Source organism: Schistocerca nitens, chromosome 2, assembly GCF_023898315.1.
Source record: "Schistocerca nitens isolate TAMUIC-IGC-003100 chromosome 2, iqSchNite1.1, whole genome shotgun sequence".
NCBI lineage: Eukaryota > Metazoa > Arthropoda > Insecta > Orthoptera > Acrididae > Schistocerca > Schistocerca nitens.
In genome coordinates this window covers 631549482-631564318 of record NC_064615.1, presented here as the reverse complement: position 1 = coordinate 631564318, position 14837 = coordinate 631549482, and the positions used below count along the sequence as shown (strand labels likewise).

General features: G+C 39.5%; 1 protein-coding gene across 1 annotated transcript in view; it reads right to left on the bottom strand.

Annotated features, from left to right (window-relative positions):
• Positions 1–14837, bottom strand: part of LOC126235215 (dynein axonemal heavy chain 8-like) — a 570318-nt gene that overhangs the window by 38671 nt on the left and 516810 nt on the right. The window contains exon 43 of the mRNA XM_049943945.1: positions 8599–8788. Coding sequence (XP_049799902.1) covers positions 8599–8788 — 190 coding nt within the window. The remainder of the gene's footprint in view (positions 1–8598; positions 8789–14837) is intronic.

Here is a 14837-nt window from a genome sequence, read left to right as displayed (position 1 = left end):
TTGGACACATTCTCTCCCCACCCACTACAAGACTCGCTACAAAAACAGATGGGTACAAATTTCAGTGACAACAATTACTGGTTGGACAGTTGTCCTGCCCCGATTGTTTCCGCAGCCCCGGCTGTGCCTGCCGCGCCTCCAGCACCAGCCGTTTTTAAACCAGATGCCGCGAATGCCGCAAGTGACAGCTTCATAAACACTCCGCCACTCCTGTCCACTGTGCTATCAAATCTGTTACATCCACAACACAAGAGTGAGAAAATTCCTAAATTACCAAGGTTCATGATGGACAATCCACATACATGGTTTATTTTGGCAGAGACTATATTCACTGCCCTAAACATTGATTCAGACAGTGCTAAATTTACTGCACTTATTAATGCCCTAGAGGACCATGCTGAGTGGGTACAGGACTTAGTGCTGTCGGCGGCCCCCGCAAATCGTTATGCACTGGCAAAACAACAGATCTGCAAACGTCTAGCTAAGACTGCGCAAGAGTCTGTTTTATACATACTGCAAGATGTACATCTCGAAGACTCAACTCCTTCACAACTGTGGCGACGTATCAGAGCAGTCTTCGATAGCAAAACTATGTCAGATGAAGCTTTACTTTCTTTCTGGGTTGGAAAGCTGCTGCAAGCTATCCAACTGCAGCTCCTATCACACGATCAGGAACCTCTACAAGCGAAATTATTGCTGGCCGATGCCGCATATAAGATAATCAACAGAAGAAAGTTATCTACGTGTGACCCCCTCGATATTACACCTCCCCCACGTGGCAGAGGCCAATCTTTCCAAAACAACAGACAGAGTACACTGCCTGAGCACCAGATTCCACATTGTCCTTCACCATCCCATACCACAGCTTCAAGTGACGTCATTCACCCGGTAACAACACAGGATCAGCAAGTTTATCCTCTCTGCTGGTATCACTCCGTTTACGGTAATACAGCCAGGGATTGCCGCTCACCCTGTGCAATGCACCAAAACACACACGGTGGGCCACTATAGGCGCACCGGTCCGCACTGTGACGTCAAGTCGCCTAACAGATCACAGGCTAGTACTTCCGAAGTATTCTCTTGGACGTTTGTATATCCAGGATATAGCTTCTCAGAAATGGTTTTTAGTGGACACTGGTGCCGATGTGAGCATCATTCCACGTTCAATGGTCACTTCTACAATCACGCATTTGCCGCACCAAATCAGAGCAGCCAACAATTCCTCATTAAAGGTTTATGGTGTAACGCAACTTCGCATTTACTTTGATGATGCACATAATTATGAATGGACATTTTCGGTAGTAGAAATCGACTTCTTAACTGCTCATAACTTTTCTTTGGACTTAATTACACCTGCCCTCTGCTCAGTGGATTTTAAACAAAAATTTTCGGTAAGATTTTCCCCATCCACGCCGACAGAATGTAGCTCGAATACATCCTGTCAACAAGACAAAGAGACAGTTTCTGTTCTATCTGAAGGTCAAAGCTGCCGTAGTGAACTTAGTTATGCAACACCTTGAAATCGACCAACTGTCTGAAGACAATGCAAAGCTACTTCAACGTTGTGATGTCCTGACTGATGATTTGCGCGGGTTTAGAGAGGAGATCAAGATTAAAAGTAATAACACGCACGAAACTACACGGGACCTGCATACTGCACCGCTGTTTATACACAGCCACAACAGCACCTGCCATGACCCACTCAGCAACCCCCCACCCTGCGCTTCACCGTCCACCTTTCACCAAAACACAGAGGCGACAGCTATTACAGGCAGCGCCGCACATGCGCGCACAACGATTCCTTCGTGCAGTAACACCATAGTCAATGGAACCCCACTGGCTGTCGCACAGCGCAGCTCCGCGGACAACACTGCAGCTTTCACTAACTACTGTTCAATGATAACGTATTTCAGGTTAGTTCCCTTTCATACTTACCATGCACCGACGATAACGTTGCTCCTTCCTGCATCCCTCCATGTATTTCGGCCACACCTATTCACAAAATCAAGGCCATTACTACGAGCGTCTGTCACAGGCTTAACACAACTGAGGGACCGCCTGTCCATTCTAGCCCCTGACGCCTCAATGCAAAAAACTTACCGCTACCAAAGAATGTATTAATGAACTTTTACGCTTGGGTATAGTCCGCCCCTCGGACAGTGCGTGGTCTTCCCCAATACATGACATTCCCAAAAAGGACAATTCCTTTCGACTCTGTGGAGACTATAGGTGTTTGAACACCAGAACAATACTTGATAACTACCCTGTCCCACACCTCCACGATTTTTCACAATCCATGTTCAGTGCCAATTTTTTCTCTGTGTTAGACTGCAAAAAGGCATACCATCAGATTCCGATGCACCCAGAAGATATCCCCAAAACCGCTATCATCACCCATTTGGACAATATGAATATTTGTTTATGCCTTATGGATTGAAGAATGCCACCCAGACCTGGCAAAGATTCATTGACACCATTCTACGTGGCCTTAATTTTTGCTATGCCTACCTAGACGACATTATTATTTTCTCCACAACTGCCGAGGAACACAAACAACACCTCCAACAGGTTTTTGATAGATTGGCATGACACGGAGTTGAGATTAATCATGACAAATCCCAACTGGAGAAGCCACAGGTTATTTTCCTGGGACATTTGGTCAATAATGAGGGCATTCGTCCCACCTCAGACAGAGTGCAACAAATACTTGACCTTCCCCTCCCTAAAACCTATAAAGAGCTACGTAGATACCCCGGAATGGTAAATTTTTTTAGACTCCACATTCCACATGCGGCATCTCTTCAAGCCCCTCTCACTGAGGCCTTAAAGGGAAAGAATACCACAGGTGACAGACACATAAAATGAGATCAGACCATGCAGCGAGGCTTCGACTCACTTAAGTACGCCTTGGTGAATGCTATTACCCTGTCTTACCCTCACCCTGATGCCTCCCTGACAATAACCACAGACACTAGCGATAATGCCATTGGTGCAGTTTGGCAACGACCCTACCAACAGGTACTACACCCCTGTGTTTCTTTTCAAAAAAGCTCACCGAAACACAAAGAAAGTTGTCCACATTTGATCGTGAACTTTACACCATTTATGAGGCCGTAAAGTACTTTCATACAGATATTGAAGCCCGACTTGTGACAGTTTACACAGATCACAAGCCCCTTGTCGAGGCTCTCCACAAACCAGCATTAGATGTACTCCACAGAAGGTTTCACAATATGGATTTGGTATTACAATATGTTTCAGACTTTCAATATATCAGGGGTAATGACAATGTTGCAGCAGACTACCTGTCACGCCTGTCCTCCCTGAAGAAAGCTATTGATCCTCACCGCTTACGCGAGCTTCAGCTATCCGACCCAGAGATACAGCACCTTTTCTCTGACTCTGATACTTCCTTACAAATTGCCCTACATCCCTTCCCTAATGATGATTCCTCTTTGTATTGTGACATTAAAACAGGTCATCCTCGTCCTATAGTCTCTAAAGCTCTGAGGAAAGACGTTTTCGACACAATCCACAATCTCGCTCACCCAAGCATTCGCACGACTACGCGCGTCATTACAGAGAGATACATTTGGCCTAATGTAAAAAGAGATTGTAATCAGTGGGTGAGAGTATGCATACCTTGCCAGAGAGCCAAAATACACAAACATACCAAGCCCCCATTAGGCAAATTTACTGTGCACTAAGGTAGATTCCGTTGGTCCGTTACCGATATCTAACAACTTCCATTACTTACTGACCATGATAGATCGTACCACACATTGGGAAGAGGCTATCCCCATCATGGACATTACGGCCGACACTGTAGCTAACACTTTTGTACACCATTGGCTTTCTCGTTTTGGTTGCTCTACTTCACTTCGCCTCTGTCAACTGTGTGGTATCAACAAATTCAGAACTACAGCCTATCACCCGCAATCTAACGGCCTAATAGAACGATGGCACTGTACCCTGAAGGTCGCTCTCATGTGTCATTCTTCCTCTTGGAATGAGGCACTCCCCTGGGTCCTTTTAGGTTGGAGGACAGTTTTCAAAGAAGACCTTAAAGCGTCAGTTGCTGAGATGGTCTACAGAGAAAACCTCGCACTTCCGGCGGATTTTCTTGATGACCCTACTCTACTTCCCGAGGATCAACTTCCCGAGTTGGTACGACAGGTTCGACAGCATATCACCAAGTTACGTTTTCCGCAACCTCGATCGCATGCTACCCCTCCGGTTTTCATTCACCCACACCTCAGTTCTTGTAACTATGTGATGCTTAGAGAAGACGCCACGCATCCACCCCTTGCTCCACACTACACTGGCCCATACCGGGTCCTGTCACGCTCTGAAAATACTTATACGATCCTCTTTAAGAACAAACCATCTGTCGTGTCCATTGAGCACTTGAAACCAGCATGGATCCTTAATGACACCAACATACATGTTAATGAATTGGTTTTGCAGGAAACTCCAGAGGCCTGTCCTCTCCCTTCTCCACAAGCTAATCAAACACTCTCTTCAAGTCAAGGCCCCCTCTTCTATACTTCATGCCTCCGAGTGCCAGCAGTAATGAACTAGTGTTTCAAGTGAACTTGAGTGACTATGATGTGGACTCTATAAAAATACAACTTGTGGACACTTTTCTTTTTTTATTTGAAATTCAAAACAATTCTGTGCCATCTGACCAGACAGACATTAAGCTATTACAGTGCTTCAATGTGGCTCCTGGTACTTCACAAAATGACATTTCAGCCTATGTAGACTCCAATAATGTTTTATTTATAAGAGTAACCCCCCCTTCTCCTTCGTCTTCCCCGAATCCTCCTACCCCTATTGCTATCACCCATGCTGGCCGCACCGTATGGCCACCTCTCAGACTTCAAGATTATGTCTTGCCTTAAATGTTTACCTTCCCTTTATCACTTACTCCTCATCACTCCTCCTATGCGCTCCGCACTCCTCGAGGGGGGGGGGGGGGCTCTGTGGTAGAACTGCCAGAAAATATTAATATCTTTGCTTTTTTGTACTTCGTTTTACTTACTTTGGTTGTTGACTGGTTGGTGTGGGACATTCGTCATGACTGTTACCGTGATTGATGAAAACTATTTCTTTGTGTTTTGATTTATCTTGTGCCAATAAAAATATTACATAGTGAAAGTAAATGGTGTTTTCTGTGTTATATGTATAACACACGCCATAATATTAATAACAACGGTAATAATAATAATGATAGTAATAATATGCATAACTTATCTGACAAAGGAAAGAACTGTTTTTGTGGAATTTTGTTATTTTGTACATAATGAAGTACAGTTTAGGGCAATAATGAAAAAATGTGTAAATTGTTGCAATTCTCCACTTCTCATTTTTAGTAAGAGGGCATTGCTTTTCCATTTTTTCGGACAAATCTACGAATTTACTTCTGGGCTGAAAATCAGGTATTCTTACATTGCACCCACACAACAACTTGTGCTAACTGTACACTTCTTTTTTAAATGTTCATTTGTAGTCACGCTTATTTGATTTTGTCACTCTCTCAATCAAAGCATCTATTCTCAGAGGCCCTAGTTCCTTTGTGGCTAACTTTTCCTGTTAATTTACTTTTCTGTTCCCACAATGAGATTTTCACTTTTAAGCAGAGTGTGCACTGATGTGAAAAATCCTGGCAGATCAAAGCTGTGTACCTGACTGAGACTAGAACTTGGGACCTTTGCCTTTTGCAGACAAGTGCTCTACCAACTGAGCTACCTAAGCACAACTCATGACCCATCCTCACAGCTTTGCTTTTCTGTTAGCATTTAAACAGATTCAACATAGTTCATGTTTACACTGTGCACAGAAGCCCATTCCCACACAGTAAACAACCAACCTCAAACACAAAATGCCATTTGTGGAAACGATTAAAATTGAGTAGTAATGTCTACCAAGATGGTTATTTTACTAGAATACAAAGGAGGCACTGAGATCCATAATGGCCTAAAGCACACTGCCGTTGATCCCACATTTAAGTGAATATTAGAGATCCAGTGATACAGCTTTTTGTGAATTTTTGTATATACACAGTGTGGGCCTACAGCACAGATAAACCCTAATCACCATAAGATCGACAGATTTCAGAAGCATGAATAAAATGCAACAATCACACAATCTATGGTGATGTGCTTTAGGCCCTTATGTTGCCTCAAGTGGATTAGTGTATGACAAAATGTATAACTTAATATACTATAGCTCATTCACAAACCTACAAAATAGGTTTACTGTCAGTACATCTATTGTTGTCTGATCTAATTTTAGTACAGTATATAGTGAGTGAATCTGCATGTCTGAGGAGTGTGCTATCATCTAGCAGGATTTATCCACGTGAATGGGGATAAAACTGCCATAGTGTGCTACCATCTGGTGGCACTAACATAAACTTCTAGTTGAGTGGCATCATGAACCATTTTTTATCTACATAGCAGCCACCACTGTCTTTCACCAACTGGGCAAATATACTGCATTATTGACAACTTCAGCCCAAAAGCTTTTGTTAGCTTTACCATCAAATAGTAAACATCTTGCCTTTTCTGTCACAGCTCTGTTCAACCTACCTGCTAAACCATTTTGTTTTGATATATAACTGTTAATCAACTGATGTATAACCCCATGATTCTTCAGCACGCTGTCAAAACTCACACAACAAAATTCTTTCCTATTATCTGTTTTCACTGGTACATTTTTCTTTCTTGCTGGTTTTCCACTATTTTGTCTTTAGGAAATACATAAATTCTACTTGGCTATTAATCATCTTTCAAAATGAGGAAATACTTTGCATCACCTAACAACACAACTTCCACTGGTCCACAAAGATATGCTTGTATAGCTTCCAGTAGTTTAGTAACTCTAGTGCCTTCATGTAGAAAAGGCCATCTCATTTGCTTGCCTTCATTATACATTAGTTGACCAGAACGCTATTGCACATGGGAGTGAGGGCACTTTGGTCAGCTTACATAAGTGAGTTTTTGTTGTGATATTTCACAAGAATGCTCTGAACTACTTGATAGTATATGCAAAAATGTCTTGCAATCATTTACAGTGTGATGCATTTTCTGAAATCACCATTGTACTGGTTTACTGTAACATCATTGTGTATTTCTGATAATGGCCACAGAAGGCCGGGTGCAATAATACTGTGGTAGGGTAGCACCACACAGTTTTGTTTACAAATTTTATGTTAATATCCTTACACAATACTCCAGCAAGAGACAATTTTTCATTTTTATAAGGTCCTTTGCATTTAAATGGCCTAATATTATATGCAAACTAGATGCAGTAACCATTCCTAAAAGATTATTTCTCTTGTCAATGTTCAGTTTATAAACACCAGTTATAAGATATACACTTGCAACTAATTCTTGACCACCACTAAATTCAACTGGGTTTCCTTGTTCAATCAATCTGCTTACAGATACTAAATGTGTTGTTATTTCTGGAGAAAAAACAACATTTTTCACTGTGATATCACAGAAAGTCTTTCCAACTACTGCTGTTAAATCAGCTTCCTCAGAGCATAAAACAGGGATTTCAGTCTGATGCATTGTCACCATTTTATGCATGCTAACATTGTTCACTATATTCTTCTTACAACTTTTATTTGCTGTGAGATGCACACTAGCAGACACATAGAAAGACCCACTTAAAAGAACTGTACTGAAGATGTTTGAGGTTCTATTTTGTCTGATATCATTCTTCTCATTCTCAGGGCTCTTACTTTTAAAATGCCATGGCTTTTTGCACTTATAACAAATAACTTCTTTCTTGCCACAGACAACACCTTCAGTTTCTGCCATATGTCCCCTGTCATTTCTGTTTCTTTTATGTGCAAATATAAATATGGACCAACAGTAAGAATTATTTTTCCTTGACAGTGGTAATTTCTGTTTGTACTGCTTCTGAGCATATTTTGCCAATAATTCGATGAGCACATCCTCAACTGCAAACACATCTCCATAGGTCACACATCTTTTTAGCTTCAGCACATCAGTCAAATAATTTGACACCATCATTGTCAAGTAAAACAATTTTTCTTTTGAACAATAGTATTTCCTGGACTTCAAATAGTAACACATTATTCCTGATCTCTTAACTGTTTTCAGTGACAATTATTTGGATACCTGGGTCCATAAACTGTTGAGAATTCAGTCACATGAACATTTTTGCCAATTACTTGCATTGAGAACACTGGCAGACATATCATTTGACACTTTATAAGACCACTTGATGTTAAAATAAACCCACACATCCTACTGCACTCAGTGCTACAAGCTACACATTGAACAGACATTACACCTAAGGCACATACAACATGACAGGACATGACCAAACCAAAGACACTCATATATAAAAGAAAGACAAACAAAAGATTGTGGCTCACAAATATTCACTTGAATGCTTTGATCAAGCTCATCATATGTGTACTAATCTAATGTGATGGTGAAAGCAATTTTGCCCCAGATGCAAGGACTGTAAGTTTATAAATTGCTCAGCAGTTATCACACTAAACACATAAAATGAATAATATTTCAGTAAAATGCTACTTCAACAATTCATAAATACCTTGGGGATTAAAAAATCCTGTCATCCAGAATGATACAGGGCGTTTCACCCATATCCAGGCAGAAAACTGAGCATTTCGTTCTAGAAGCTCTGTGAACCAGAAGCCTAAAGTTGAAGAAGCCCATGAACCTCTTTTCCATGTAGTTGGTACACGGGCATCATAAATATTATCTAATGCATCTCTAAGTGCCTGTAAAATTAAAAATAATTGTTTTGTAAACAGGGACAAAAATTTATTAAGTTTTTTTTAATAAAGGAAGGTTAGGGTTCAACATCCCATTGATTACAGAGATTAAGCATGGACTGTAGAAAGATGGGGACAAAAGTTAGCCACATCTTTTTTGAAGGAACCACTGTGGCATTTGCATTAAGCAATTTAAGGAAGCACAGACGAATTAAATCTGGATAGATGGGTGGTGATTTTAACCTCTATTGCTCCAAATGCAGGTCCAGTGTTTTATCCACAGTGCCACATCACTTGATCCAAGCAATTATGGAGAAGCTGCAAGTTTTTAAATCTTTGATAGTTTTGGCGCTCAATTGATTCTAGGTAAAAGCAATCAGGAATGCAAGTAAATCTGTTGCACTTCAAAAATACAAGTGGAAAAGTACAAATTAAAATAGAAATCTAAGAGTTAAAGAGGGCCAAGCATTTCTGTAATGATGCATTTGTCACTTCAAGGAAATGTTAGATCTATTATACAGCTGATTTTTACATAATACTAAGTAATTAGCATTTTTAAACAAATTGTAGGGATATGTGACATCACTTCTAGTTCAATCTCTCTAGAGAAATATATTGATGGAGAAGATCATGATGTTATTATTAAGCATAAGAGAAAAGTTAATACTTTGACTTCACTGACACTGGAGTGTCCCTGGACAATTTTCTGACACCACATCAAGACAGTTATGATTTGAGCAAGACAATAGGCCCTGGACAAAGTGTTCCATTGAACATCTAAATTGACACAGAGAACAGTCCAAAAGTGACATAGTGTGTGACTATGCAACAGAAAACAAAATACTACTGTTTTTATCTTTGATTTATTGTTGTTATTTTGGGAGGAAGGCATGATAATATGGGCATCAGGAAAAAAGGAGAGCATGGCAGTTAAGTTAAGAAATTACACCAATAAAGATGCAAGATAACATAGGATAAACAATAAAAAATACAAAATTAAGTAAAGTATGACAAAAAACATGACGACTTCCAAAAAGAAAAATGTTGCATACTATGCTTATTAGAATAAGCTCACTGGACAACAAGATATTCTTATTTCTAAAACTTAAATTAGATGGATATCAGTTCTGAACTGTAGATTAAAACTGAAAAAACTGCAAAAAATTGGGAATTTAAAGAATGGGACCTGGATAAACTGAAAGAACCAGAGACTGCAGAGAGATTCAGAGAGAGAATTAGGGAACGATTGACAAGAACAGGAGAAAGAAATACAGTAGAAGGAGAATGGGTAGCTTTGAGAGATGAAATACTGAAGGCAGAAGAGGATCAAGTATGTAAAAAGACAAGGGCTAGTAGAAATCCTTTAGTAACAGAAGATATATCGAATTTAATTGATGAAAGGAGAAAATATAAAAATGCAGTAAATGAAGCAGGCAAAAAGGAATACAAAATTCTCAAAAATGAGATCGACAGGAAATGCAAAATGGCTAAGTAGGGACAGCAAGAGGACAAATGTAAGGGTGTAGAAGCATATATTGTGAGGGGTAAGATAGATATTGCCTACAGAAAAATTAAAGAGACATTTGGAGAAAAGAGAACCACTTGTATGGATATCAAGAGCTCAGATGGAAAACTAGTTCTAAGAAAAGAAGGGAAAGCAGAAAGGTGGAAGGAGTATATAGAGGGTCTATACAAGGGCGATGTACTTGAAAGCAATATTATGGAAATGGAAGAGGATGCAGATGAAGATGAAATGGAAGATATGATACTGCATGAAGAATCTGATAGAGCACTGAAAGACCTAAGTCAAAACAAGGCCCCAGGAGTAGACAACATTCCAATATAGCTACTGATAGCCTTGGGAGAGCCAGAACTGACAAAACTCTACCATCTGGTGAGCAAGATGTATGAGACAGGTTAAATACCCTCAGACTTCAAGAAGAATATAACAATTACAATCCCAAAGAAAGCAGGTGTTGACAGGTGTGAAAATTACCAAACTATCAATTTAATAAGTCATGGATGCAAAATATTTACATGAATTCTTTACAGATGAATGGAAAAACTGGTAGAAGTTGACCTTGGGGAAGATCAGTTTGGATTCCATAGAAATGTTGGAATACATGGGGCAATAATGACCCTATGAATTATCTTACAAGACAGATTAATAAAAGGCAAACCTACATTTCTAGCATTTGTAGACTCAGAGAAAGCTTTTGACAATGTTGACTGGAATACTCTCTATCAAATTCTTAAGGTGGCAGGGGTAAAATACAGGGAGTGAAAGGCTATTTACAATTTGTACAGAAACCAGATGGCAATTATAAGAGCTGAGGGGCTTTAAAAGGAAGCAGTGGTTGGGAAGCGAGTGAGACAGAGTCGTAGCGTATTCCCGATTTTATTCAATCTGTATACTGATCAAGCAGTAAAGGAAACAAAAGAAAAATTTGGAGTAGGAATTCAAATCCATTCAGAAGGAATAAAAACTTTGAGTTTGCCGATGACATTGTAATTCTGTTGGAGACAGCAAAGAACCTGGAAGAGCAGTTGAATGGAATGGACAGTGTCTTGAAAGGAGGATATAAGATGAACACCAACAAAAGTAAGGCGAGAATAATAGAATGTAGCCATATTAAATCAGGTGATGCTGAGGGAATTAGATTAGGAAACGAGACACTTAAAGTAGTAAATAGGTTTTGCTAATTGGGAAGCAAAATAACTGATAATGATCAAAGTAGAGAGGACATAAAATGCAGACTGGCAATGCCAAGGAAAGCGTTTCTGAAGAAAAGAAACTTGTTAACATTGAGTATAGATGTGTCAGGAAATCTTTCCTGAAAGTATTTGTATGGAGTGTAGCCATGTACGGAAGTGAAACATGGACAATAAATAGTTTAGACAAAAAGAGAAGATTAGCAGACATACATCATAAGTATAGCAAGAATTACATTAGATCACAGCAGTTTTCCAGCTCATCTGTTGAGAATCAGTGTTGTGAACAACCACTAATGTGTCTGCAACAGCAAATCTATTGAAGATATAGACCATGTTTTCTTTGCATGTTCCATATATGAAGATCATACAGAATCTACATCTAAAAACAAAGATGATGTGACTTACCAAATGAAAGTGCTGGCAGGTCGACAGACACACAAACAAACACAAACATACACACAAAATTCAAGCTTTCGCAACAAACTGTTGCCTCATCAGGAAAGAGGGAATGAGAGGGAAAGAGGCAACAGTTTGTTGCGAAAGCTTGAATTTTGTGTGTATGTTTGTGTTTGTTTGTGTGTCTGTCGACCTGCCAGCACTTTCATTTGGTAAATCACATCATCTTTGTTTTTAGATATATTTTTCCTACGTGGAATGTTTCCCTCTATTATAACCATATCATTAATTAGAATCTACAGCTACATTTACATGAATACTCTGCAAATCAAACTTAAGTGCCTGGCAGAGGGTTCATCAAACCACCCTTACAATAATTCTCTATTGTTCTAATCTCGAGGAACACAGAAAAAACGAATACCTATATCTTTCCGTGTGAGCACTGATTTCTCTTATTCTATTATGATGATGATTCTTCTCTATGTAGGTTGGCGTCAACAAAATATTTTTGCACTTGGAGGAGAGAGTTGGTGACTGAGATTTCATGAGAAGATTCTGCCACAGTTAAAAATGCCTTTGTTTTAATGATGTCCACCCCAAATCCTATATCATGTCATTGGCACTCTCATTCCTATTTCGTGACAATACAAAATGTGCTGCTCTCCTTTTAACTTTCTCAATCTACTCCATTAATCCTACCTGTCAAGGATCCCAGACCATGCATAACTAATTCTCTTCCAAAATGTGCCATACTGATATTCATGTGTCCCAAGCACTACAGATCATTGGACTGTCTCAACACAGGAGGACTCCATGCGTCATGAACAGTGTTCAGTCTGAAGGAATCTTGAGAGGCACTGTTCCTCTCTAAGGTTATCAGTCATGTTGATGTTACACCACTGTAGCCAAACAATCATTTCCTCCTTTGCCACTGCAGGTGCCTTGTCAAAAACAACTGAATGGCAAGGAGCATTAGCTGGAACAATTGTTGTCAGATTTCATAGATTCTGAATAAGTGATTCTATGAACTACTCTGTAAAACTAGTGTGGTTCATTTCTTCATGATAATTCCTGTCTCTGTTCGGGAGAAATCCTTGCGAGGTGCCTGCATGACAAAGAATAAGTCTGTCCCCCTTCTGGAAGGCATTGCCATTGTTCCTTTACTTGAGTCATCTGCCCAGCCCTGCTTGACCAAGTGGCCAGAATTGATCCACATTTCATCAAGCCACACCACTCCATCAATATTCATGCCATGAAGCTGTCTTAAAAACTGGCATCAACCACACACCTATATCCTCTCTGTTCATCAACAGTTAATGGTCACAAAAATATTCACATGAAATCCTAGGTCATGCAAAACTGTGAACAATAATGTGCGACTGCCTTGGAAATGACATGATTGCTTACATGTGACCAATAAGTTTGTGAGTTTCAGATTTTCCTTTGTGCAATAATAATCATAACCATGATGATAAATTGCATTGTCAGTAAATAATCTATGTTGGTAATCTGCTTGTCTATATATTTTCCCCCAACAGTTTCAAACTTCAATGTTTTTCCAGCTTCCTTTCATTTTTTTGAATATTTCCTTGCCAATTTGCAGAGTAGTGTTTTTGTTTACGTTCAGAGCTGCAGCAGTTCTAGCGATTACCGTACACTTTAACAGAGAGCAACGGTCCACCATTAAGCTTTTCAGTCTCAAAGCAGGCATGTATGTAATGTACAAATCATTTATGTTGACTGATCTTGTGTGGCAATCCCCTGGCCAAGAGAACTACATATAACCTTTCCACTTCTAACTTTCAACAAATAACAGTTACAATAAATGTAACAATAGCTCCTGCAACTGTGAAAATGACAAAAAAATCACAAGATGTGACAAGACAACAAGCTGCTTAAAAATACAGCACTAGCAGAAGGTACTGTGGTGGTGGGGTGAAGATTTGGCAATTTTCGGTGCTTGCTGAAGCTACGAGTGTCCTGGGATTGGTAGAATGTGGTCCATGCCTCCTGCATGGGCTTCTCTCACCTCCCACCCCACTCCATTACTTCCATTGTAACTGTCAATCCTAAAGTAATTTTGAACAGACTATAGTGTAAAAAATGAAATAAAATTGGCTAATCACAAAATCAGTGCATTTGGGACATTTATTTTACATACATAAGCTTATGTCCATTATTCCAATTGTTTACAAATAATATTACATGTGTCAGATAAATTTGCTGTTAAAATTAGACCCTAATTTTGTAGCTACTGTTTAAACATGCTGTTGATGTTGTTTGCCTATTATCTTTCATCAACTGTATCAAAAGTCAAGTATGTTTTGATATATTGTGCTTTTTCAGATGTTAAGTGCTACAAAAAATGTCATTAGTAGTATGTCATCAACTACAAACTTCTAGAGGGTGCATCTGAGAAATTTGGTGGATCATCTCAGAAAATAAATGAAACAATAGTTACAGAGAGTGCATCTGAGAAATTTGGTGGATCATCTCATAAAATAAATGAAACAATAGTTACAAACAAAATGCTTTTACTGGCCTTCAAAGCAGTTACCATTAGCTACAATACACTTCTGACATTGGTTGTAAAGATGTTGGAAACTTTGAGTAAATGCTTCTAGTGGAATCGCTTGAAGCAGTGTGGTCATGCACTGGTACCCACAATGTCTGTGTGCTCAACTTTATACCTCAGTGCAGGGTGATTGTTCTTCAACACTCTCCGTATTCTTCAGGTTTGGTGCTGCAGGCCTCTTTTTGTTTTGATATCTTAAATTAGCCCTGAAAGGCTTATGCTTAACCAACATTGCACATGACCACAGTGACTTGAGTGATTCTACAAGAAGAGTTTGTTGACAGTTCCCAATAGCTTGGTGATTAGTTTGAGGTTCAGTGAAGGTACATTGTCTGTAACTCTTGTATCCTTTATTTTCTGAGACCATTC